General features: G+C 42.1%; 1 protein-coding gene and 1 long non-coding RNA gene across 2 annotated transcripts; one reads left to right on the forward strand and one right to left on the reverse strand.

Annotated features, from left to right (window-relative positions):
* Positions 1–253: 253 nt before the first annotated feature.
* Positions 254–23,138, forward strand: LOC137305684 (uncharacterized). The gene is made up of 3 exons (XR_010958736.1): positions 254–452; positions 948–1,022; positions 22,809–23,138. It is a non-coding gene; the product is annotated as an uncharacterized lncRNA (long non-coding RNA).
* Positions 14,556–26,636, reverse strand: mief1 (mitochondrial elongation factor 1). The gene is made up of 4 exons (XM_067974584.1): positions 26,493–26,636; positions 25,507–25,690; positions 24,458–24,711; positions 14,556–21,684 (listed from the first exon to the last, which is right to left on the reverse strand). Exons 1-4 carry the CDS (start codon positions 26,634–26,636, stop codon positions 20,878–20,880), a joined length of 1,389 nt encoding a protein of 462 aa, XP_067830685.1. The 3' UTR covers positions 14,556–20,877.
* Between the last annotated feature and the right edge of the window lie 115 nt (positions 26,637–26,751).

The raw sequence follows: 26,751 nt of genomic DNA on the forward strand, positions 1-26,751 counted from the left end.
GGAGCTGCCCATGCTGGTGGAATGTGCGAATTGTATGGAATCCTTGTTCAATGCTGATTTCCAACACAGATTGAAGGTAAGTCCTCAGGCCTGACCAAAGTCTCGTCCTGCCTGCGCAGGGGCCAATGGGCGTGGGGTAATAGTGGATCGCACTAACCCCACCCAAAAACAGGCCCTATCCAACTATTCCCCCATTGAGCTCCACGGAAGGAATGCAGCATCACCTGAAGAACAAGCTTTGAGAAACCATCAGTCTTGCAGGGTTCACAACGTCATTCCACCTACGTGACGAGCTAAAGAGTGAAAGAACAGGCACGGCCAAGGTGACAACAACAATTTGCATTTATATCATGCCTTTACTGTAGAAAAAAACATGCCAAGGGACCTCGCAGAGGCGTAATCAGACAAAAATGGACACTGAACCAAAAAAAAGAAGGGGTGACGGAAAAGAGGTGAGTTTTAAGGAGGATCCTAAAGGAAGAGAGAGGTGGTGGGGTTTGAAAGATGGAATTCCAGAGAGTGGGGCCTGAATGGTTGAAGGCACGGCCGCCAGAGGTGGGGCAAAGGGAGGGGTGGATGCACCAGAGGCCAAAGTTGGAGGATCAGAGAATCTTGGGGGTGGGGTAGGGGTTATAGGGCTGGAGGAGGTGTGAGGCCATGAAGGGATTTAAACACGAGGATAAGAATTTTAAATTGGAGGCGTTGGGTGATCGGGAGTCGTTGCAAGTCAGTAAGGACAGTAGTGATGGGACATGGTGCGGGATAGGCTGCGGCCAGCAGTGTTCCAGAAGGGCTGTAGTTTACAGACAGATTAAAGAAAGAGTGAGTCTTATTCTAGATAAAACATTAATTGCAGGGAGCGCTACTGGTGAAACCAAATCTCAGCGGCCAGTTATGAGTTTCTTTTTTATATGTACTTTTTCTTTCTCCAATTTTATTCTTCTCAGGAATGTGCGGATTCACGCTGACTATAGTTGGACTGCTACTTGCTCAGACTAAAAACTACCAACTCAAGTTAAAAAGTAAGATTATACATAAGCAAGAGAAAATCAGCAAATTACAGAAAGAAGTAAAGACTTGCATTTATATAGCGCCTTTCACAGCCTCAGGATGTCCCAAAGCACTTTACAGCCAATTAAGTACTTTTTGAAGTGCAGTCACTGCTGTAATGTAGGAAGCACAGCAGCCAATTTGCACACAGCAAGATCCCACAAACAGCAATGTGATAATAACCAGATATTCTGCTTTTGTGATGTTGGTTCTATGTGATTACAGATGACAGATTACAGTGCTTCGTTTAATTTGGAACTGTCTGTTCCAAAGCATTTTGGAGAGACCAGTGCCTGTGAACCAGCTCTCAATGTTTAATGCTGCTAAATGTAATCCCAGTGACAGACTTGTAGATTCATTTTTTGTGGGTCTGCGATTCCGCCACTAAAGTTAAATTTAGCAGCGTGAACATGGGAAGCCAGCTCATGGTTGACCTCTGGGAATTCAAATTAAATGGCTAATATAAAAGTAGCTTATTTCAGAACAGATCAGGAATAAAACCTGGAGACCTTTAAAAAGAAAGAACGAACTTGCATTTATATAGCACCTTTCACGACCTCAGGACGTCCCAAAGCGCTTTACAGCCAATGAACTACTTTTGAAGTGTAATCACTGTTGTAATGTAGGAAATGCAGCAGCCAATTTGCGCACAGCAAGCTCCCACTAACAGCAATGTGATAATGACCAGATAATCTGTTTTAGTGATGTTGGTTCTATGTGAATCAATGCAGCCCTGTCAATCTTCTGTCTTATCTGCACTGTATTAATGACATTTTATTAGTTTGATACCTTTCACTGGACCTTTGTTCTGCGGTTACTAACAGCTAATAAAACGATCCAATAAAAATTATTGTTGCGACTGAGAAAGCCAATTTCCAACGAGCTTGGAGCAAGTTACATTCTGGCTCTTTGTTGAGCTGCAAAAAGAAATCCGTTCATCGGCTTTTGAGTAACATCAATATGTTCATCCCTCCATCATTCATCCTGCATTGCTTCTCTGCTTTTTTGAAACATCTAATCCTTGAACCCATCTGTCCTGTGCAGTCAGGGGAAAAAATAACTAAAGAAAGGGGAACTTTGAAGTTACTTACCATGAGGCAAGAAGGACTCTTAAAAGCTAACTCTGATTGTCACTCAGCAAATGCTGTTCCTTGAACTTTAATGAGAAGTAATGATTCCTGTAAGAAAACTAGGGCCCTGAAATTCCACAATGTTTCTAGTGGATTTGGGGTGGGATCCTCTCTGTGTGTCGTTGCACTAAAAGAAAGACCTGCATTTATATAGCCCCTTTCATGACCTCAGGATATCCCAAAGCGCTTTACAGCCAATTAAGTAGAATCATAGGAAGGTTACAGCATGGAAGAAGGCCATTCAGCCCATCGAGTCCGTGCCGGCTCTATGAAAGAGCAATCCTGCTAGTCTCACTCCCCCGCTCTATCCCCATAGTCCTGCAAATGTTTTCCTTTCAAGTACTTATCCAGTTCCCTCTTGAAGGCCATGCTTGAATCTGCCTCCACCACCCCCTCGGGCAGTGCATTCCAGATCCTAACCACTTGTCGTGTAAAAAAGATTTTCCTCGTGTCACCTTTGGTTCTTTTGCCAATCACCTTAAATATATGTCCTCTGGTTCTTGACAGTTTCTCTCTGTCTACACCCTTTATGATTTTGAAGTTTTCTACTGTTGTGATGTAGGAAACACAGCAGCCAATTTGCATATAGCAAGGTCCCACAAACAGCAATGAGATAACAACCAGGTAATTTGTTTTAGTGACATTGTGTTTAGGGATGAATATTAGCCAGGACACCAGGGAGAACTCCATTGCTGTTCTTTGAAATAATGGGATATTTTACATCCACCTGAGCGAGCAATAGGGCCTCAGTTTAACCTCTCATCTGACAGATAGCACCTCCAACAGTGCAGCACTCCCTCAGTACTGCACTCAAGTGTCAGCCTAGATTTTGTGCTTATGTCTCTGGAGTGGGACTTGAACCCACAACCTTCAAAACTCAAGAGTACTACCCACTGAGCCACAGCTGACTCAGGAAGTAAGGACTGCAGAAGAGTAGAATGAAGAAGCAAGAGTAAGTGAGGACAATCGCACACCTACACACCAGCCAATGAGAAAGAATTGCCACTGGTCCCTTTCAGTGACTATGTTGTGGTCTAGTTGAGTCACTATGCCAGGAACTCATTGCAATGGCCATAAATATCCTTGAATATTCGAGTAAACACCACCAGCAGCCACAGGACTTGCACATGATGACCCTACTGCATTAAACCAAGTTCCTTTCGTCCTATATTTTAATGCTAACAGTTCTGAAGGTGTGTAGCATCTGTTACAGCCCAATGGTCATCGGAATTTTAATTCACCAAACCATCGCACGTTCAAACAATCCTCCTCACCTGTCCTAACACCTCCTTATGTGGCTCGGTGTCAAATTGAGTCTGATAACGCTCCGATGAAGCGCCTTGGGTTGTTTCACTACATTAGAAACGCTGAATAAATGCAAATTGTTGTTCTACAAAAACATGACATCATAATTAATTGTTTCTGCCTTTCTGTAATGTTCATTGGATGATAATATGAGTGGAGCATGAAAAGGCAATGCATAAACCACAGCCATCACATACCTGGAGCCCAACTCTTCAAATTGTGTTGGCAGAGAGCTCCCTGGTGTTTCAGTGTGAGTGCACCATATGGCATAGCACTGAGCCAAGCTAACCAGGAATGTGTCCAGTTTGATCCCTAATTTGTGTTGAGTTAACTAATTTACAGTTAATGCTTCAGCAACCCCCCTGGACTGGGAGGAGGGGGAAAAAAATCAGCTAGAGTTCCTGATTCTTACAAAAGGCGGAGGCTGGAGGCTTCAGTCCCATTGATCTTAAGTTGGTTCAAATCCAGGTTCCCAAAAAGTGAACGGATAAAAATCATTTTACTCTTTACCTTTTCTCCTGAAGGAATGCCCCCACCTGATTGGAAGGAGTTCCACAGGCATAAGCAACCTTCCAACCTCACCCAAGCGTCCGTTCTTTGTGTGACTGCAGAGTGAGTGTTACATAGAATTACATAGTATTTACAGCACAAAAACAGGCCATTCGGCCCAGCTGGTCTATGCCGTCGTTTATGCTCCACACGAGCTTCCTCCCACTCTAATTCATCTCACTCTATCAGCAGATCCTTTTTTCTTTCTTCCTCGTGTACTAATCTAGCTATTCGACCATGGCGGGGAGAATCACAGCCACAATCAGCACCCTGTTCTCAACCTGATGTCAACGCACCCACTCACACACTTTCCAGGAGGAGGTCACACTTGGGATCAACAATATTGCTGACTTTTTTTCTTCTCTCTCTCTCTCTCTCTCACTATTCTCAGGGTGCTGAATCAAATTACAGCAACGCCACCACTGCCTCCCCTAAGATCAGCTAACTTGGTATACCGGCAATCAAACCTGAGATCTTCCTGACCTGTATGGCTTGGTAACACGCCATGTGGTGCACTACCCTGTGAGACATTGGGGCAGCTCCAAGGAGAGTCTTCCATCATCTATGCCATGTAGCTCCTGCAAAGGAGTTGCCTACTTTCACACACACAGTTAATAAACATACCTTTAACTTTCAGGCACGATGGGCCGAATGGCCTCCTTCTGTGCTGTAGAACTCTACGATTCTGTAAACCTTGCAGGGCTGTGGGGAAAGAGCAGGGGAACGGGATTAATTGGATAGCTCTTTCAAAGAGCCGGCGCAGGTACGATAGGCCGAATGGCCTCCTTCTGTGCTGTAAGATTCTATCATTCTTTTGCTTGCCAAATGTGAACGTGTAGAACCTCTTGAGTGCAGCAAGGCATTGCAGTTCCTGTGACGTTATCTTGTGCAGTCCATTTTTTTGCCATTAATTAGTGATAATTATTTGATGGCTGCTCCCCCATTACCCATTAAGTGTTTTGGTTTTATACAAATTCCGTCCTTTTTTTTTTGCGTATTTGATTTACAGAATGTCACATTGCTCTGAACTGTTGTTATTTAAACCAAAGAGTAAACAGTAAAATAAAGAAAAGTACAGTCATGCAATCTGGGACAAAGTTTGTTCTAACCCTAAATATAGGTTTGTGGTGAATGGGGTCAAAGGGCAAGTGCTTTGATTTCTTTCAAGGCTGATGTTAACTTTGTGTGAAGGACTTCCCCCCCCCCCCCCCCCCCAGTGAAAATACAACAAAATATTTTTGCAAAATTAGCACTATTTGCAGTTAGAAAAGCTGCATTAAAAGATCAAGGGAACGTCCAATCCAATTTCTAGGGTTGGCTGGGAAGCTGTGAGTGTTATTATAATACATCACAGACCTGTCATTCTCATTTTATCAGCACTGGTGAATCATAAGGACAAAGGAACAAAAGAAAACTAAAGATATTTGTTTTAAAAAATAAATCCCGTCAGCTGATGAGCCCCAGGTTTTTTCCCTGCCCTGTGCTCTGTGGGCTGATCTTGGTACTCTGGGCTAGCGAGGGGATGTATCAGCTTGGGGCTTAGGGCTGCCATCTCTGGTTGGAGATCTTCCTGGAGGGTTGATCATGTGACATTCTGACCATGTGCCATCTGATCACGTGACATTTGTAAATCTTACTGTATTTACCTTCTAAAGGTTGGATCCACCGCAGTTCAATATCTTTGGTCATGTTTCACGTCAACACCTGCTGTGCAAGAAGTTCCGGAAACTAGGAGGCCAAGAAGGGAAACCGAGGGCGGAAACCGAGGGCGGAGAAACCGAGGGCGGGGAAACCGAGGGCGGGGAACCGAGGGTGGGGGAGATGGGAAAGCAGAGGTGGGGGATCGATTTGCAGAGGGGAAACCAGAGATGGAAAGAATTTTGAAACGAACAGTTGCTCGCTGAAATTACACCAATAACTAATAGTAATACTGGTAACACTCAGATTCCCCTCATAACCAACAATAATACAATAACTCACCGCTAATCTATATGTAATTGGTAGTAATAGGTGTAACGCCCCAATAACCTACCTGTAACTAGTAGTAATCTTATAATCCGCTAATATTCACCCTGACACAAATTACATCCTATGTGACTGTGACCATGGTAAACTATCCCTCCTCATCCTTCTCGACCTGTCTGCAGCCTTTGACACGGTTGACCGCACCATCGTCCTCCAACACCTCTCCTCCATCATCTAGCTGGGTGGGACTGTGCTCGCCTGGTTCCATTCTTATCTATCCAGTCGTCGCCAGAGAATCACCTGCAATGGCTTCTCTTCCCGCCCCCCGCACCGTTACCTCTGGAGTCCCCCAAGGATCTATCCTCGGCCACTTTCTATTTCTCATCTATACGCTGCCCCTCGGTGACATCATCCGAAAACACAACGTCAGGTTCCACATGTACGCTGACAACACCCAGCTCTACCTCACTACCATCTCCCTCGACCCCTCCACTGTCTCTCATTTGTCACACTGCTTGTCTGATATCCAGTACTGGATGGGCAGAAATTTCTTCCAACTAAATATTGTCTTCGGTCCCCGCCATAAACTCCGTTCCCTAGCCACCGACTCCATCCCTCTCCCTGGCCACTGTCTGAGGCTGAACCAGACTCTTCGTAGCCTCGGTGTCCTATTTGACACTGAGCTGAGATTCCGAACATATATCCACTCCATCATCAAGACCGCCTACTTCCACCTCCGTAACATTGCCCGTCTCCGCCCTTGCCTCAGCTCATCTGCTGCTGAAACCCTCATCCATGCCTTTGTTACCTCTAGACTCGACTATTCCAATGCTCTCCTGGCCGGCCTCCCATCTTCCACCCTCCATAAACTTGGGCTCATCCAAAACTCTGCTGCCTGTATCCTAACTCGCACCAAGTCCTGTTCTCCCATCACCCCTGTGTTCGCTGACCTACGTTGGCTCCCGGTCCAGGAGCGCCTCGATTTTAAAATTCTCATCCTTATTTTCAAATCCCAGTGCAAAATCTAGGCTAACACTCCAGTGCAGTACTGTGGGAATACTGCACTGTCAGAGGTGCCATCTTTCAGATGAAATGTTAAACCCAACTCAGGTGGTTGTAAAAGATCCCATGGCACTACTTTGATGGTTAGTTCTCCCAGCCAACATTTATCCCTCAATCAACATCACTAAAACAGGTTAACTGGTCATTTATCTTATTACTGTTTGTGGGAGCTTGCTGTACATAAATTGGCAGCTGTGTTTCCTACATTACAACAGTGACTTGAAAAAAAGTACTTTGTTGGCTGTAAACTCTTTGGAACATCCTGAGGTCGTAAAAGGCGCTATATAAATGCAAGTCTTTCTTTTACTGAGGGACTGCAGCATTGTTGAAGGTGCCATCCTTCGGCTGATATATTTAACTCACGTTCCTTCTGCGTGCTCGAGTGGTTGATGTGGGTGTTGAAGATTCCATGGCACTATTACCTGGGACAACGGGAAGTCCTTCCGGTGTCTCGGCCAACATTCTTCCCTCAACCAACACCACCAAAAATAGATTAAACCGATCATTCACCTCATTGTTGTTTATTGAACTTTGTGTGCAAGATGGCTGTCGTAGTTGCCCTCATAAAAGGAATAAATTATACAATGTTAATTCATTCTATGTGATGCACTTTGAGATGTTTCCGAGAGACATGATAAGGTGCTACACAAATGTCCTTCCTTTCTTTGCCCCTTCTCTTCATTCCTTTTCCGTCGTTATTCCTCTTGAAAGGAAGGAATTCACCCCCCACACACAATTTTCTTTCTCAATTTTACAAGGTACAATTCCATAGTGCTTCACTCAAGTGACCATCATTCACAAGGTGAGCCTAGACAGTGGATACCAGCAGAGTATTAAACTGAAGAGGGTGACACAACACAGGTTAGATACAGTGTAGAGCTCCCTCTACATTACCCTGACAGTGTGTCTCCGCTTTATACCCAGTGTCGTCAGCATCGAGCGCTGTCAGGGTAGGTGCAGCACGGGTTACAGCAGAGAGCGTTAAGGGGAGATCTAACAGAGGTATTCAAAATAATGAGGGGTTTTGATAGAACAAATGGGGAGAAACTGTTTCCTCCGGCAAGTGGGTCGGTAACCAGAGGTCATAGATTTAAAATAATCGGCAAAAGAACCAGACGGGAAAAGAGGAGAATTTTTTCATACAGAGGGTTAAGATCTGGAATGCGCTCCCTGAAAGGATGGGGGAAGCAGATTCCATTGGAACTTTCAAAACTATAATCTAACTGTAATCTTTCAAAGTTCTCTAGATTCAGGAACTGTCCCTCTGGATTGGAAACTTGCACATGTCACTCCGCTTTTTAAGAAAGGCGAGAGAGGGAAACCAGGGAATTATAGACCAGTTAGCCTAACATCTGTTGTGGGGAAAATGCTGGAGTCTATAATTAAGGATAGGGTGACTGAACACCTCGAGAATTTTCAGTTAATCAGAGAGAGCCAGCATGGATTTGTGAAAGTTAGGTCGTGCCTGACAAACCTGATTGAATTTTTTGAAGAGGTGACTAAAGTAGTGGACGGGGGAATGTCAACGGATGTTATTTATATGGACTTCAAGAAGGCATTTGATAAGGTCCCACATAAGAGACTGTTAGCTAAGATAGAAGCCTGTGGAATTGAGGGAAAAGTACGGACTTGGTTAGGAAGTTGGCTGAACGAAAGGCGACAGAGAGTAGGGATAATGGGTAGGTACTCATATTGGCAGGATGTGACTAGTGGAGTCCCGCAGGGATCTGTCTTGGGGCCTCAATTATTCACAATATTTATTAACGACTTGGATGAAGGCATAGAAAGTCTCATATCTAAGTTTGCCGATGACACAAAGATTGGTGGCATTGTAAGCAGTGTAGATGAAAACATAAAATTACAAAGCAATATTGATAGATTAGGTGAATGGGCAAAACTGTGGCAAATGGAATTCAATGTAGACAAATGTGAGGTCATCCACTTTGGATCAAAAAAGGATAGAACAGGGTACTTTCTAAATGGTAAAAAGTTAAAAACAGTGGATATCCAAAGGAACCTAGGGGTTCAGGTACATAGATCATTGAAGTGTCATGAACAGGTGCAGAAAATAATCATTAAGGCTAATGGAATGCTGGCCTTTATATCTAGAGGACTAGAGTACAAGGGGGCAGAAGTTATGCTGCAGCTACACAAAACCCTGGTTAGACCGCACCTGGAGTACTGTGAGCAGTTCTGGGCATCACACCTTCGGAAGGACGTATTGGCTTTGGAGGGAGTGCAGCGTAGGTTTACTAGAATGATATCCGGACTTCAAGGGTTAAATTACAAGGAGATTACACAAATTGGGGTTGTATTCTCTGGAGTTTCGAAGGTTAAGGGGTGATCTGATCGAAGTTTATAAGATATTAAGGGGAATGGATAGGGTGGATAGAGAGAAACTATTTCCGCTGGTTGGGGATTCTAGGAGTAGGGGGCACAGTCTAAAAATTAGAGCCTGATCTTTCAGGAGCGAGATTAGAAAACATTTCTACACACAAAGGGTGGTAGAAGTTTGGAACTCTCTTCCGCAAACGGCAATTGATACTAGCTCAATTGCTAAATTTAAATCAGAGATAGACAGCTTTTTGGCAATCAAAGGTATTAAGGGATATGGGCCAAAGGTGGGTATATGGAGTTAGATCACAGATCAGCCATGATCTTATCAAATGGCGGAGCAGGCACGAGGGGCTGAATGGCCTACTCTTGTTCCTATGTTCCTATGCAATTGGACTTGTACTTGAAGAGGACTAATTTGCAGGTTTATGGGGAAAAAGCTGGGGAGTGGGACTAAATTGGACAGCTCTTTCAAAGAGCCGGCACGGGCACGATGGGTCGAACGGCCTCCATCTGTGCTGTAAGATTCTATGATTCTAGGTGAGTCTGCCCTACCTCTGCATGTGCAATTTCCAGGAGGGCTCCCTATAGAGTTCCTGACGTCCAGAAATTATTTTATTAATAGAATTCAACCTGAAAGTTTCCCATTCACACAGTGTGCTGTGCTTCTATTGCCACCTAATGGACTATTGTACCACCATACTTTCTAGAGACAGGTTATCAATGACATGTATTGCTGTTGTGACTACTCCACTTCAGTCAGTATTATACAGTAGAGAATTCTTTTAAAATAATTAATTGGTCTCCTGTGACCGTACTAACAAATATTTTTTATTTAATTGAGTCTTCCTATTTGCCTCCCAAGTTCTCATTCTTTGTCTTCCACTCTTTCTCTCTATAGCTCCCGGTCCAGCAACACCTCGATTTTAAAATTCTCATCTTTGTGTTCAAATCCCTCCATGGCCTCGCTCCTCCCTATCTCCATAACCTCCTCCAGCCCTACAACCCTCCGAGATTTCTGCGCTCCTCCAATTCTGGTCACTTGTGCATCCCCAATTTTCATCACTCCACCATTAGCGGCCGTGCCTTCAGCTGCCCAGGCCCTGAGCTCTGGAATTCCCTCCCTAAACCTCTCCGCCTCTCTACCTCTCCCTCCTCCTTTAAGATGCTCCTTAAAACCTACCTCTTTGACCAAGCTGTCCTAATATCTCCTTATGTGGCTCGGTGTCAAATTTTGTTTGATTACGCTCCTGTGAAGTGACTTGGGACGTTTTACTACATTAAAGGCGCTATATAAATGCATGTTGTTGTTGTCGTTATGTACAGTCTAGACAGATTCTGTCATTGTCTCGGTGTCTCTTAGTCTTTTTCTTGTTCTTTCTCTCCCTCTCTCCAATTCCCTTTGTCTCCTCTCCCTCTTACGTACATCTGCTGCTTCCTCAGGATGCCTTTCACACATGCTGCTTTCCAGATCTGTACTCAATTTGTATCTTTTACCTCCTTTTAAAGCCCAGAGAAGGTGGAAAGATGGCAGCCAACGTGCACATAGATCAGAGGTGAATACCTGAGTCTAGGCATAGAGGGCTAGTTCAGGGACCTGTAACAACAGGCAAGGTTGAAAGAGCAACTGAGTCCTTGCCTGTTGTTACAGATCCCTGAACTAAGCCAGGAGGAAGTTTGGTGATAGAGCTGAGATAATATACTACATATCGGTAACATAATATTGCATAGTAAGTGCACACAATTTAAAAACCATACACTGTTATTACACAATTGTTTTATGAGCTATATTGCCCTATCTGCTTATATTTCTGGTTTTAGTGTTCGATCAAGCTTTATTTTTAAAATGTAGATTCCATATTAATATGATCCGTATGATACAGCAAGTACAAAACATTTATTATATAAGAGATTCCAATAATAAGTGTATAGTTCTTAAACTGTATGCAGTTTTTATGTCATAGTTTGTACAATTATATGTATAATTTAAATATAGTACAGAATGTTACTTGTCACGCGTAGTTAATGCATAAGCTATTAGATGTGGCTAAATAATAAATATATTAAAATAATGAAATTATGAATCAATTAACTTATCAATAATTTTAAAATGAGATTTATTCATTGTCTTCTCCAGTTTACAAATTTATAACTACCAATTAAAATGTTGCTGTTAAATAATCTTATAATCTGGCTTCTTGTGATCCTGTTAAATCAGTGTTTAATTTGCCACTTCACGGTGTTTTGTGTTTAAAGAACTAATAGGTTTTGAAAAGGAGCAATCGGGATATAAAGGTCAGAGAGTAAAAAGAAAGACAAAGACTTGCATTTATATAGCGCCTTTCACAACCTCAGGACGTCTCAAAGTGCTTTACAGCCAATGATGTACTTTTAAAGTGAAGTTACTGTTGTAATGTAGGAAACGCGGCAGCCAATTTGTGCAGAGCAAGATCCCGCAAACGGCAATGTGATAATGACCAGATAATCTGTTTTAGTGATGTTGATTGAGGGATAAATATTGGCCCAGGACACCGGGACAACTCAATTTATACAAGTGATTATAATTTGTAAGCCATATTTTATAGCAATCCCGTAAGGTCAGAAACCAAAACCTTTTATAAGAAATTATAGCAATCCCATAGTCAGGAACAGAAACGTTTTATAAGAAAGAATATACAGCGCCTTTCATGTCTCAGAGCATATCACCACCAATGAATTACTTTTGAAGTGTTCTCACTATTGTTATATAAGCAAACACTTTGTAGTGTTATGACCAGTTATTATGGGTTTTTTTTGATTGAGGAGAATATTAGCCAGGAAAGCAGGAGAACTCCCTGCTCTTCTTTGAACAGCGCCATGGGGAGGGACAGAGGGATGGAGGGAGGAATGGACGGACGGATGGATGAATGAATATCACCTTGATTAAGGAGACTGTTTGGACAATAAAGCTAATACAGACATTTACCAGAATTTTTCCATCAAAGGTTCCGAAACAATGAATTTGTTAATTTGGGCAAAGTATCAACAAATTGCAGAACAACTACCTAAATGCAATGCCACCTACCAGTTATCAGCAAGCTGATTTGCTCAATAATCAGTACAACGTTAAAAGACAATTTATTTATATTAATAATTTCGCAGCCTTAGTACATACACCCAAGCTTAAACATGATGAACAAAAGTCATTTTCAACATCCCCATTATTTTAGTTTCTACCTCAGTAAAAAAAAAGTTATTTATAAATAAGAATAAAAAAAATCTGAAATAAAAACAGTAAATGCTGGAAATATCTAGCACCAGTTAGAACACTTCTCCCATGACACCAATTTGTGTGTACTTCCTTCAATCTAATGTTACAATCTCTGCTCATGGTGCAGCCTCCTCTACATTGAGGAGACCAAATGCAAATTAGGTGACCACTTGACTGAACACCTCCATTCTGTCCGCAAAGCTGACCTCCCCGTGTCTCGTCACTTCTAACGCCCCCTCTCACCTCTCTCGGTCTACATTGCTCCAAACTCTTCACAAACAGGATCGTTTCTTTCTCCTGGCCACTCTTCTGCCTTCACGTCTGAACCTTTGACTTAATTCTTTGGTTGTGGGCCTCATTTTCTTTTCAGCAGGTGATGCTGGGGATACCAGAACCGAGAGGTTATAACCATCAGGAAGGACTGAACAGGCTGGGGCTCTTCGCTCTAGAACAGAGAAGGCTAAGAGGTGACCTGATAGAGGTCTTTAAAATTATGAAGGGGTTCAATATTGACGTAGAGAAGACGTTTCCACATGGTGCAAGAGACCAAAACTAGGGGCCGTAAATATAAGATAGCCACTAATAAATCCGATAGGGAATTCAGGAGAAACTTCTTTACTCAGAGAGTGGTTAGGATGTGGAACTTGCTACCACAAGGAGTAGTTGAGGTGAATAGCATAGATGCATTTAAGGGGAAGCTAGATAAACACATGAGGGAGAAAGGAGCAGAAGGATATGTTGATGGGGTGAGATGAAGTAAGGTGAGAGGAGGCTCATGTGGCACATAAACACCGGCGTAAAGCTGTTGTGACGAATGTCCTGTTTCCGTGCTGTAAATTCTACATATTGTTTATTGGGACTGTTGATATTGGAAGAGGGCGAGATGTTGGCTGACACTTCGGGTATAGACTCTGTCAGAATACAGCTTTGGTGCTTTTCACCATCTTAGTGTCCTTTTGTTCGCCCCCCTGCAATGATCCTTTATATCAGCTAATAGGCTTGAGCTTCTCTTATTAATCAGTTTTCAGGTCATCCAACCCATTAATTTCCTGTTCATCACTGGAGTAGCTGTTTTCCCTTCTCCTCCTCCCTTTATCTTTCAGTTTTCATTTCTGAAGGAGGGTACATACTCAAAACATTAACCTGACATTTCTCTTTTATAGATGCTGACTTGAGCTGTTGTGCATTTCCATGATTTTCAGTTTCCTATTCAGTGACCTTGATTGGAAAGTGTTCATCTATGGATAATGGTCAAGGACAGGATTAGGTTCAACTGTGCTGCCTTCCATGGTCAAATATGCCACACTCACTGTCCAGGCTCAAACGTGAAGAATGGTCATTTAGGCAAGTTGACTTCTGTAAACCCAGCACGTGTCAAGTTTCAAGTGTGGCTTCTTACATGGGTTTACTTTATATTTGTGATTGCTCCAGTCTTGAAAGAGCGGTCACTATTGCACGTTGTTCTTCCTTTACAGTCGTCGTGAGGCGCTGGTCTCCAATGCTTCCCGTGTTTAACTTGCCACAATGGAAGCCTTAATTTGAGTGGAGATTTATGAACCCACAATGCCATCAGTGGCCTGAATGACTAAAAAAAAAGCACCCTTAAACGTCAAAAATATTTTATGACATTCAACAGTCCAGCATATACATACAGAACAAACCCATTCTCAAATAATACCAGCAGGAGCCATACAAGGTCTAGGTTAGTAAGAAGAATGGGTAGAGGTGTTTTTAATGGGGGATTTTTTCTAGAGACATTCCAGAGAAACAAGCTGGTGACCTGTAGCAGATAGCACAATTACCATACAAAACCAACATTAAAATAAAGGCTGCACATCACGACACCACAAGTCCCGGCCAGAAGTGGTGTCAATAGACACTTTGTTTAAAAAAACTCAAATGGGTAGCACTTAAAGGGTAAAAGTTGCACCTTTATTCAAAGAAATATTGTACAATGTTTTAAAACAAATACATTAATTCCTCATAAATCCACTAGCGTGTTTTGGTAGCTTGTGAACAGGGAGTTCAGTGCTTCAAATTTGGAATACTGAAATCCAAGAAACAATATTTTGAAGGATGACAGTAACATTTATCCATCAAAACCATATCACAAACACAACAAAAAATTAGAAATTCTGAGTATATTGCTTCTAAGTATACACACATACAGCAACTTCTATTTGATATGTCCAGTCAGAAAAACATACAGGGTTTCAGTATCATTTGGCCTTCACAATTCTGCAAATTAAGAAATGTTTACTGGTTTCTAAGATTCAGCATTAGAAATTGTTCAGAGAAGTCACGCAGACACATGTCAAAAGATAGAAAATGCACATTGACAAGAATATTGAAGCTCAACAGAGTTAAATTATTGGAACAGAGATTTTAAACTGCTGGGTAACTTTTCAAATGCCAGTAAAACTTTTTGTTTATAGAAACTTTTTTTTAAATATAGAAATCTGAAGCAAATTCATGATCAGTTTGTTACATGATCCAATTTCTCATCAGTCAGTCAGTACTTGCACTTGTGTCTGGTCATCAACCTTTTCTGTCCATTCCCGTCTACTGCACGGGACTAGATGCCGCTATATTTTAGGGTCCAACCTCTGAACCAGTATGTGTGATAGACCAACGGTGCTGTTGCTAGGGATATTTAGTGTATTGGTATCTACAAGGAAAAAAAAACTTTAATGTTGTGCAACAGGTTTCTCGCATTACTCTTAATTCCCCACCACTAATTCTTCAGGGTGGTGCAACCCAAATCTCTCTCTAAATAACTCAAGTGCGGAAGGATAAGATTAAGTGTCAGCCGTGACTCAATGGTAGCACTCTCACCTGAATCGGAAGGGTGTGGGTTCAAGACCCACTCGAGACTCGAGCACAAAATCTAAGCTGACACTCCAGTGCAGTACCGAGGGAGTGCTGCACTATCGGAGGTGCTGTCTTTCGGATGAGACTTTAAACCTCTCGGGTGGACATAAAAGAGCTACTATTTTGAATTAAAGCAGGGGAGTTCTCCCGGTGTCCTGGACAACGTTTATCCCTCAACTAACATCACTAAAAAAAGACTATCCAGTCATTATTCACTTTGCAGTATGTGGGACCTTACTGTGCGCAAAATTGGCTTCTGCGTTTCCTACATTGCAACAGTCAAAAGTACTTCACTGGCTGTAAAGCACTTTGGAACGTCCTGAGGTCGTGAAAGGCGCTATATAAATGCAAGTACTTCGTACAATTCCTGTGTTGGGTGTTTTCCAGTATCATACACCTATTATCCTTTCCTGAAATTCTGACACACCGCTGAATGATGCATTGGTTTTACAAACCAGACACTGATTAGTAAATGTGAGTGTGACTCAACAGTACGAAAGATTTGCCGTTTTTCTTTTCATCACCAATCCACTCAGTACAGCCCATCATTATCATCAGGTACATTTGCCAAAACAGTCTTTTTTTTCCCCAGTGGTGTAAAGCAGAAGTTGCAACATAATTAGTTTCAAATGCAAAAACAATACAGAATCTATGGTTGTAATCAGTGTTTTACAGGGACTGCTTAAAAGAAGAGAAGGAAACTCGTTGGCTAAATATCATTAACAGGTACTTGCTCAAAGAGCTTTTCTCATCTTCAATGTTTTCCTCCCTTCAATTTTCAGTGGATAATGAGTCAGAGCTACCTGGTCAGCCCTACAGGTTATGCTCAGTGAATAATAGACTTGGGCTACAGAGAGTCTTGTAAAATATATTGTAAAATATATAAAGCAATTGTTATTAATTTTAAATCAGGGACAAAATCTTTCCGTGGTATATATTTTACTACACAAGACTATTTTGAGTACAGTGAATTGTGCAGGTTTTACACTGGTAATGTACATACCATTAAATGATAAATTATTTAAATGCAAAATATGTACACAAGATCATTATTGTACATAACTATAGAGAAAGAAGGAATCATCTTCAAAGTATTGATAGAGAAGGTTACAGATATTATTCTTAAACGTTTTTGCTATATCTCTTCATTCCTTCTTGTATATTTCAACACTACTTGTTTCTCTCCAAATTTATTTTTCTTCTCCCGAAGGAGAGGACTCATACCGCAGCAGTTCCATAGACTGCGGCTGCCTTATGGTACTTGGTCACTCTTCACATGCAAGTCTGGACCATGAGCACCAGTGGGCTATTTGACCACAGAAGCCATCACTGAAGTGCGATTCTGTCCACACCCAATGAACGTATATACAATCACTCAACAGCAAACGTCACTGAACAGAGAGCTAGAACAGGAACCCCTGTTGACTATTTTTCCCTCCTCTCCTTAGCCCAGATATTTTGACACCGACTGTAATGCTCCCACTGGTACCCAACTGCCAACTAGCAACTCAGCTTAGAGTTGGAATCCTGTATTAGTACTAACTTTATGACCCAGCATTAATGAAAAGAGGGTTAAACTGGCAAATATATAACATGTTAAAAACAAAAAAGCATGTACTCATTTTTCCATCTCCATTGCCTAACCCTCGCTAATTCCTCTACATCTTCTGCAGTTGACGGAATGCGTTGGTTGCCTTTTCCCTATGCTGATTAGCCCGAGCTGTGCAAAAGTGGCTTGGTGGAGACTCCCCGCCTGATTTCACCCAGCATCCGTTCAGGAACTTCTTGTAGTAGGGTGCCTGAGATCAGGGGAACAAGTTCAACCCCACTACCACTTCAAAAGTATTGCATCGCCACTGAGCTCTCTCAGCTAATTGTAAATTAAAAAGTGTTGGAAAAGAGACATCCTTTATTGAGTTGGAAAGTATAATTGGTGTTGCATGTCAAAAAAAGTGTATTTTGAGGTGTCTATCACACTTGGTATAAAACAATAAATCACAACTGAGTATCTTTAAAAATGTATGCATAAACATAAAAAAATGCCAGTAATTTCCTGCTGTTTTTTCCTGAACTCAAGATAACCTGGTCTCTGCCCAAACATGGGAGCCTGGCAACTACCAATCTAGACAGCAGCATTAATTACCTTCTAATTGATCTTGGATCAGTTCCCCACAGACATTACTGGAATAGTGGCTTTAATGGGACGGATCAAGTTAGCAGCTAAACATCGCAACTTTACTCCAGATCCCAGACAATTCATGAGCAACAGTACAGGAGATTAGCTAGTATATAGAATATTCCAACTCCCCCAACAGTAAAATGAACTACAAGTTATGTGGAGAGATTAGAGAAGCTGGGGTTGTTCTCCTTAGAGCAGAGAAGGTTAAGGGGAGATTTAATAGAGGTGTTCAAAATTATGAGGGGTTTTGATAGAGTAGATAAGGAGAAACTATTTCCACTGGCAGAAGGGTCGGTAACCAGAGTACACAGATTTAAGATAACTGGTAAAAAAAATCCAGGGGGAAAATTAGGAGACTTTTTTTTTTCAAAATGCAGCGAGTTGTTATGATCTGGAATGCGCTGCCTGAAAGGGTGATGGAAGCAGATTCAATGATCAATTTCCTTTTGAAAGTTGATAAATACTTGAAAAGGAGAAATTTGCTGGGCTATGGGGAAAGAGCAGGTGAGTGGGACTAATTAGATAGCTGTGTCAAAGAGCTGAAGCAAGGTGGGAGAGAGAAAGAAATCTTACTTTTTAAAAAAAAGACCAAAGATATTTACATTTAAAAACTACTGGTTTGAAGACTGGTAGTGAGTTATTTCAGTGTTCATGACTGGACAGAAAGGAATATAACAGTCTCAAAAAAAAGTTAATTAAAAAATCTGCACATTGCAAACAGATTGCTGAAAAAAAAATGTAGATAAAATGTAAAATAATTGGTATAGATTCCAATCTATTAAATAGTGATACTGTGTTCAAAAAACATTCCAACATACAATCTGTTGTTACAATTAAGGCAGCTGTAAAATTTCAGCTTCTTGTAACAGTACAATCCCATCGCAACAAAGGAAAATGAACTCCTTGTAATTTGTAATTTTTTTTTTTAAAAAACACCTTTTCCAGTACTTCCATGTCCTTTTTGTAATATGGAGCCCAGAACGGAGCACAGAACCCAAAGTGTGGTCAAACCAAGGTTCTATATAAGTCGGTCTAACCAGGGTTCTATATAAGTTTAACTATATGGGGGCCAATACAGTAGTCTGTCCTCATCAAACATTCACACACACACTTACCAGTGGGAATTACCAGATGGCAGTCAGAGGTGAGAGCCCTGGCTGATCGATTCCTTCCCCATCCCATCAGAGGGACACTGATGCCAATTCTACTTACCCCCACTGCCATCCTGGCTGAGGTCAGCTAATTCAGCACAGGCCTGGGATCGAATTTGGGGCCTACAGGGCTCACACTGAGACTGAAAGGACCACGAGGGAAGCACCAGAAAGGGCAACTCCTAACATATTAAAAAACTAAAAGGAACAGTTGATAAAGAACCAAATACTGTTAGTATACAGCAGCTTCACTGCGTCCTCTAAAACCACCTTTGTAGCTGTGAATAGGACTTTTAATAAAATAAAACCTGAATATATAGAGTACTGGTAGCTAGGTATTAAATCAGGAGCTTTTGCAATCCATCTCTTGAAACCCAGACAGCTCACTTCCATTTGCGCCTATTATTTCTTACTTGCTGGTTTGTCCTGTTACAATTTTGTGGGCCTGGCAGATTGATATTCGTGCTGATACCATATTAATAAATAAATCTCAAATCAGAACACCCGAGATCATTTCACATCAGCAGCTTGAGATATAAATTAATTAATAGATTTAATGAGGCTCCCTGGTAGAAGACAAGAAACCTGGGACCCCTGAGATAAACCGTCAAGACCGCAGCGTAGAGATTATAAGAAGAACTTTTGTGCATGGTTACTGGTGTTTGCCAGAACTCATTTGTCCATATTTTGTGCAGTAAAAGCACCACCAGTATTAGACGCCGATTCTGGGGAGGTAATTTCCTCCAGAAAGCTGCCTGGCAGTGACATCATGATTGGGTTGGAATTTAGCTCTCTGGGGAACTGCTCGTGCGGTCACTAATGGCAACTATCTACCCACATCTTGCTATCAAAAAGTTCTGGCAGCATCAGAAAGAGAAAGATAGCTTCATGTTTCAAGTGGGACCCTTCACCAGAACCACATGTGCGTTGATTCAGTGTGAAAAGGTCCGACTTCTAGTTGTGAGGAGTCTACTGACGTAGATCCAGTTCTACATGTTATTATGGGATGGGAAAACAATTAGGGATGAACATGAAGTCAAAAGTTCTGCTGTAACAGACTCTTAGCTTGGTATGAACGACACACTTTGCCTAATAACACCATGACAAATTAAATCTTTGAGTTTAACAAAAAAATAAATTCAAACAGAATTAATAAGTACAAACAAGCCATTTGGCCCAACTGGTCTGTGCTGGGTGTTTATAATCCAAACAGTTTTATATTTTGTATACGTTTTATTTGAATTGGGTAAATCTTAACATTGGCTCCATTTTTACTTGTCCATTTGCTGTAATTCGGAAAGGAAATTCATTTTCCTTCAATTAGGGCTGTTCAATGTTCACTTCAAGGAGCAGGTAACCCAAGAGCGAAGTACATTCAAGGGAAAGATTCACCTCCTTAAAGTTCCACACTTGCTACCGACCTTCCTTTTGAGAGAGATGCAGGAGTAGAAGAGCTTCTCGCTCAAACTCAGGTCAAATCAAGTGGAAGGTAAAGTTACCACCATGAATATTTGCTCGATTGGATTTTTTAAAAATCTCAGCTGCATTCGCACTTTTCTTTCAAAATGCAGTTTTGTGTCCAAATTTGTATCCTCGATAATAATTCGGTAAATTTATTGGTTTTAAAAACAAAACCAGCAGAAAATATTACTGCACCTCAGTCAAATATGCTTTATTAACAGCTGCAATTTTGAAAATGCCCTTCCAAAATGAAATTTATTTTGAATCTTTACATTTTAAGTGTTAACGGGAACATTTATTTCACGTTGGTTTCACTAAAGGACAAAATACCATCAGCCTGAAGCCCCATTGCTTTTTAAGTTGTAAATAAAATTGAAAGCCCTTCCCACAAGATCACTAGTTCCCCTTTCATGCAACATCTGATCACAATTACAAGTTCAGGAAATGCCGAATGAAGAGTCATCTGGTCAACTGGGTTATTAAATGGTTAACAGCACTCTACTCGGTTATTTGGTGAACCCTGATAACTTTCAAAGCCGAACCTCTTTATGTGGCGTCTACAAACCTAATTCATGTATTTAACAGTGTCTCTGGTTCTGACAAGGAACAGTACAGCATGTATCCCAACTCATCGATTTCCTTTTCTGTAAGTTCCAAAAACAGGTTCACTTTGGTATCTAAGCTGCACGGCAAGAAGCCTTGCTCCAAGTAGCTTATCAGATCCTTGAGGACCAGCAGGAATTTATCGGCCAGTATATCTGGTGACCAGTCGGATCCCTTCACGGCATCATGGAGGATCACGTTGGTCAGCTGACTGGCTGTCAACTTGTTGAGAACGGGGCTGGACTTGCAGATAGCCTTCAAAATCTTGAGGCAACAGCAACGGCAGCCTCCGTCCCCTTCGTCCAGGGCTCTCAGTTTGGCAGTCTCGGAAGTTCTGAAGCTTTGCCTCCACATGTTTTCATACCGTCCATCCCTGTGCAGTTTGGCAATCAGCATCGTCTCCTCCATGACGATCAATGGCAAGAAGTCAATAAATAATTTTTTACTCGTGTCATACTGAACCTCTAACGTCAGCGTTTCCGAAGGGACCACTGGTCGAATGATGAGGTCCAAGACACTTCCGATAGCCGGCCAGTTGATGGTCCCCGACAAGGCCTTATCAAATGTTTCGATCACTACTTTAGGCGAGAGGTAGCCACCCACAACGCAGCGGTCCCAGTAGCTGCTGCTGCGGGGGAAGTATTCCATGTTTTCCCTGCGGACCAGCCAGAATCCAGGGATGTTCATGATGGTCTCCTCCCCTGGGATTGTAGCCCAAAGGTTCCTTTCCAAGATCAACGGAACCATCAGCTGGATATGATCTGCAGTAACCACCTGAAGAGTCGAACACAATTAATATCGATTGATATTACTGTCAGAAGCCATTTTATCAAGACAAGCATTTTCTAACACGTTAAGTGAGTGCCATAAAACATCACTTGTCGCGACAATACAAACCCACGTTACCCAAAACTACAAACCACTACTAATGGAATTCATCGAATATGTTCTACATAAGAACATAAGAAATAGGAGCAGGAGTAGGGCATACGGCCCCTCGAGCCTGCTCCACCGTTCAATCAGATCATGGCTGATCTTCAACCTCAATTCCACTTTCCTGCCCGATCCCCATATCCCTTGATTCCCCTAGAATCCAAAAATCTATCCATCTATCTCAGCCTTGAATATATTCAACGACTCAGCATCCACAGCCCTCTGGGGTAAAGAATTCTAAAGATTCACCCTCTGAATGAAGAAATTCCTCCACATCTCAGTCTTGAATGGCCGACCCCTTATCCTGCGACAGTGCCCTCTAGTTTTTCCCTTCTTTCCTTGCTCTTCAGTTTTTACTCTTGAGCAACACCCTCTTCTTATGAGCCGAAGGTCAGAACTCAAGAAGCCAGATGATAGGGGGTAAATCTACATCTTCCCAATTTATAGCAGGAGCACAATGGAGAACAAATCTGACACCCAGGAATTCCTTGTTCTGAAAGTAAACGATACCAATGAATCTAAAGTCATCAAATCCAAAATAACGTGCCTGGGGGCTTTGGATTAATGCCATTTTGCAGTACTGAAAAGCAACAACTCTTGCAATTTCCACACAGTGACAGCATCAAATATTTTTCTATTATATAGGAGAGGTGAGATAAAAATCTACACCACCTCCACATTATCCAACAATGTACGCACACTGCATAAGGCTCTTTTCCCCTTTCCAGTATTGTTCAGATATTTTGAATTCCCACACATTATATCCTGGGCTCATTAGCTGGATTATTGGATTAGCACCAGTTTGTAGGCATTTGTGTATTAAACAGTATAAATTGTTTATATAAATAAACTAGACTCCTGTATTTATTCCTCAGTATTTTTTTTTTTTAAGTGCTCAAACTCAGCATCGTCTAATCACTATTTTCTCATTTACCGTGTCTTTTTCCATTCTTTTCAAACTCTAGTCGAACCCTACACTGCAGAAACTGGCTTATTATCTTACCGAGAAACCCAGATGAAAAAAGACGAGCAGAATACCCGGGAGAGGGCCAGAGAAGAACCCAATACATGTGACATGATTCAGTATAACGTCACAGCCCAAATGTGTGGCACTCTTCACAGAGCTCCAACTTCTATTTAAATAAGAACATAAGAAATAGGAAAAAGGAAAAGGCCACATAGAGCCCCTCGAGCCTGCTCCGCCATTCATAGGATCATAGAAAGGTTACAGCATGGAAGGAGGCCATTCGGCCCATCGAGTCCATGCCAGCTCTATGCAAGAGCAATCCAGCTAGACCCACTCCCCCGCCCTATCCCCGCAAATATTCTGCTTTTCTATTCTTCCTACCAACGTGGATAATTTCACATTTCTGCACATTATACTCCATCTGCTGCCTTCTCGCCCACTCATTTAACCTGTCTATATCCCTTTGCACCTCTTTGCGTCCTCCTCACAGCTTTCCTACCTAGCTTTGTATTGTTAGCAAACTTAGATACATTACACGCGGTCCCTTCATCTAAGTCATTGATATAGATTGTAAACAGCTGAGGCCCAAGCAGCGATCTTTGCGGCATCCCACTAGTTACAACCCACCAACCCAAAAATGACCCGTTTATTCCTACTCTCTTTTCTGCCCGTTAACCTATCCTCAACCCATGCTAATATATTACCCCCAATCTCATGAGCCCTAATCTCGTGTAACCACCTTGTGTGGCACCTCATCGAATGCCTTTTGAAAATCCAAATATACTACATCCCCTGGTTCCCCCTTATCTACCCTGTTAGTTTCTTGAGGGTGTAACTCTAATAAATTACACATCTTCAATTTAAATTTGACAATAGTCAAATGACAGGTGTCAACTGTGGCTCAGTGGGTAGCACTCTCATCTGAATCAGAAGGTCGCGGGTTCCACTCCCACTCCTGAGACTTGAACACATAATCTAGGCTAACACTCTAGTGCAATACTGAGGGAGTGCTGCACTGTCAGAGGTGCCGTCTTTTGAATGAGGTGTTAAATGGAGGCCTTCTCGGGTGGAAGTAAAAGATCCCATGGCACTATTCAAAAGAGCAGGGGAGCTCGTCTGGGTGACCAGGCCAATATTTATCTCTCAACCAATACCACAAATCGATTATCTGGTCATTATCACATTGCTGTTTGTGGGATCTTGCTGTGCGCAAATTGGCTGCCACTTTTCCTACATTCCAACAGTGGCTACACTTCAAAAGTACTTCACTGGCTGTAAAGCGCTTTGGGACGTCCTGAAAGGTGCTATAGAAATGCAAGTTCTTCCATTCTTTTACCTACATGACAATCGAAAAACCTAGGCCAGACCCTATCCAATAGCCCAAGCAAGAACTAACGGGACACCTGACATTTGACAGGTAAGTTTTAGTGACAGTCAATCCTGTGACTTGAACCAACCTTCTGCTTAGGAGTCAGGAAATCAGTTAAACCATCACACTACCCCCTCATCCCCCATTATAAAATTACTTTCTTTCTTTCTTATTCATGCTGCTTTCTGTGCTACCATTCCACAACTGAGAAGGTGGGCAAGTGATCTGCTCCCAGATCTGACTGATGCAACTCAACGGAATTAGGTTTAAACCCAAACCTGAAGATCATCATACAGACTGCCACTGAGGTACATATCCCGGAGAGGCATATCAGGAAGTTTGGCGTGGATGAAATTCCGCAGCTCCGTACAGATGTCCATGGCAGCCTGCTTGGCTCGGCTCATCTCCGCACCTGGAATAACAACGTGCTTACGATAGTACACAAAGAGTTTATCCTGCATGGACAAGCGGAGTCTAGCTTTCTTCAAATCCATTTGAGTCTTCTTACTAGAACTAGCACCTTTGGAAATACCTGTATGGAGACACAAAATGGAGTAAACACAACTAATTTATATAAAACCCAACATGCAAGTCACACTTGCATCTAAATTGTATATTATATAAATGAAACCGGTTATAAAAATAATTGCTTTACAAGTCATTCAACTGAGCAGTAGGTAGAGAACAGACAGTTATCTTTTGACCTACAGCAAGTAAGAAATACAGGAAGATTTAAATATAATGGAGAGAATCTTCAAATTTTACTACAATGCCACATTATAAACTTTTCTCCTAATCCCAGAGGGGCAGCATAAAGAATAGCAAATTTCAATAAGAGCTAATTTCTGTTAATTGAACAACAAAGTTTGACTATATAAAAAGATGATTATTCATTTATAACAATTTGCATTTATGCAGTGCCTGTAGAAAAATGTCCTGAGGCACTTTATGGAGGCAAATATAAAAGGATCTGACGCTGATCCATGTGGGAGTACAGAGAGCTGACACAGCTTGATCAAAAAAAATGGGATTGAAGAAGATTCAACGATGGAGAGGGAAGAGATGAAGGTTTAGGCAGGAAGCTCCAGAAAGCTGGGACAAGACAACCAGAGGCTCAGATAGTTACAGAGATAGGGAGGGGCCAGGCCATGGAGGAATTTGAAAACAAGGATGAGAATTTTAAAATCAAGGTGTTGCCTGACCGGGAGCCAGTGTAGGTCACTGCAAGCACAGGGGGGTGATGGGTGAACGGGACTTGGTGCGAGTTAGGATACAGGCAGCAGAGCTTTGGATGAGCTCAAGCTTACGGAGGGTGACGAAAGTTTACCTGCTTCAAAGCTTGTGGTATCAGTGGGCAGGGTCTGTAGAGATCTGCTGACATTCATTTTCATATCCTTGGTCAATAAACGCGGTGATGACCCAATCCAGCTGGGCTCCTCCCAGCTTTGCTTCCCAGACCTCAAGTCCATCTTGCTGGGGCTACTTGGGGCACTGATTGCCCGGTCATACATCTGCGAGATAAAGGATAAAGGAGGAGCTCGAAGCAACACATGTATTGTTCTCCAGTAGTTAAAGGAAGACATCAGCTTATGGTCATTAAATTCTCCCAGTTAAGCAATTTTAATATCCCCTATCTGGTGGGAGATATCCATACTTCATTTTGCAGCCCCATAGCGACAACAACAAATTTGCATTTATATAGCGCCTTTAACGTAGTAAAACGTCCCATTGCGATTCACAGGACCGTTATCAAACAAAATTTGACACCGAGCCACATACGGAGATATTAGGACAGGCTTGGTCAAAGAGGTCAACTTTAAGGAGCGTCTTAACGGAGGACAGAGAGGTAGAGTGGCGGAGAGGTTTAGGGAGGGGATTCCAGCACTTAGGCCTAAGCAGCTGAAGGCGCGGCCGCCGATGATGGAGCGATGAAAATTGGGGATGAGCAAAAGGCCGGAATTGGAGGAGTGCAGAGATCTCGGAGGGTTGTAGGACTGGAGGAGGTTACAGAGATAGGGAGGGGCGAGGCCATGGAGGGATTTGAAAACAAGGATGAAAATTTTAAAACCAAGATGTTGCCGGTCCAGGAGCTAGTGTAGGTCAGCGAGCACAGGAGTGATGGGTGAACGGGACTTGGTGCGAGTTAGGATACAGGCAACAGAGTTTTGGATGAGCTCAAGTTTACGGAGGATGCAAGGTGGGAGGCCATTGTCCGTTATCGGAACTTGAAAACCTGATTTAGAGAAGGAAGGTGTGGAGATGGAGGAGCAAACAGAACAGATAATTGCTGAAAGAAAATATGAGTCCCCCTACCCTCTTAACAGCCAATGTTGCAATGCCCAACATGGCAGCTCCACCAACACCTAACACCAGCCTGGCATTCGAGAGAACAAAGTCAATGGCATTTCCAATCCCATTGTCCCCCTTCTTGTTTTTTCCTTCTCCTATGCCAGCCATCTTGAACAGAGTATACCTAGAATCAAAAATAATTTCAAAACACTCATTAATATTCTCCTTTATTTAAAAAAAAATGGTTTTAAAAATCATTTTCCTGTAATTGTTTCATCGGTGG

Source organism: Heptranchias perlo, chromosome 40 (genome assembly GCF_035084215.1).
Source record: "Heptranchias perlo isolate sHepPer1 chromosome 40, sHepPer1.hap1, whole genome shotgun sequence".
NCBI lineage: Eukaryota > Metazoa > Chordata > Chondrichthyes > Hexanchiformes > Hexanchidae > Heptranchias > Heptranchias perlo.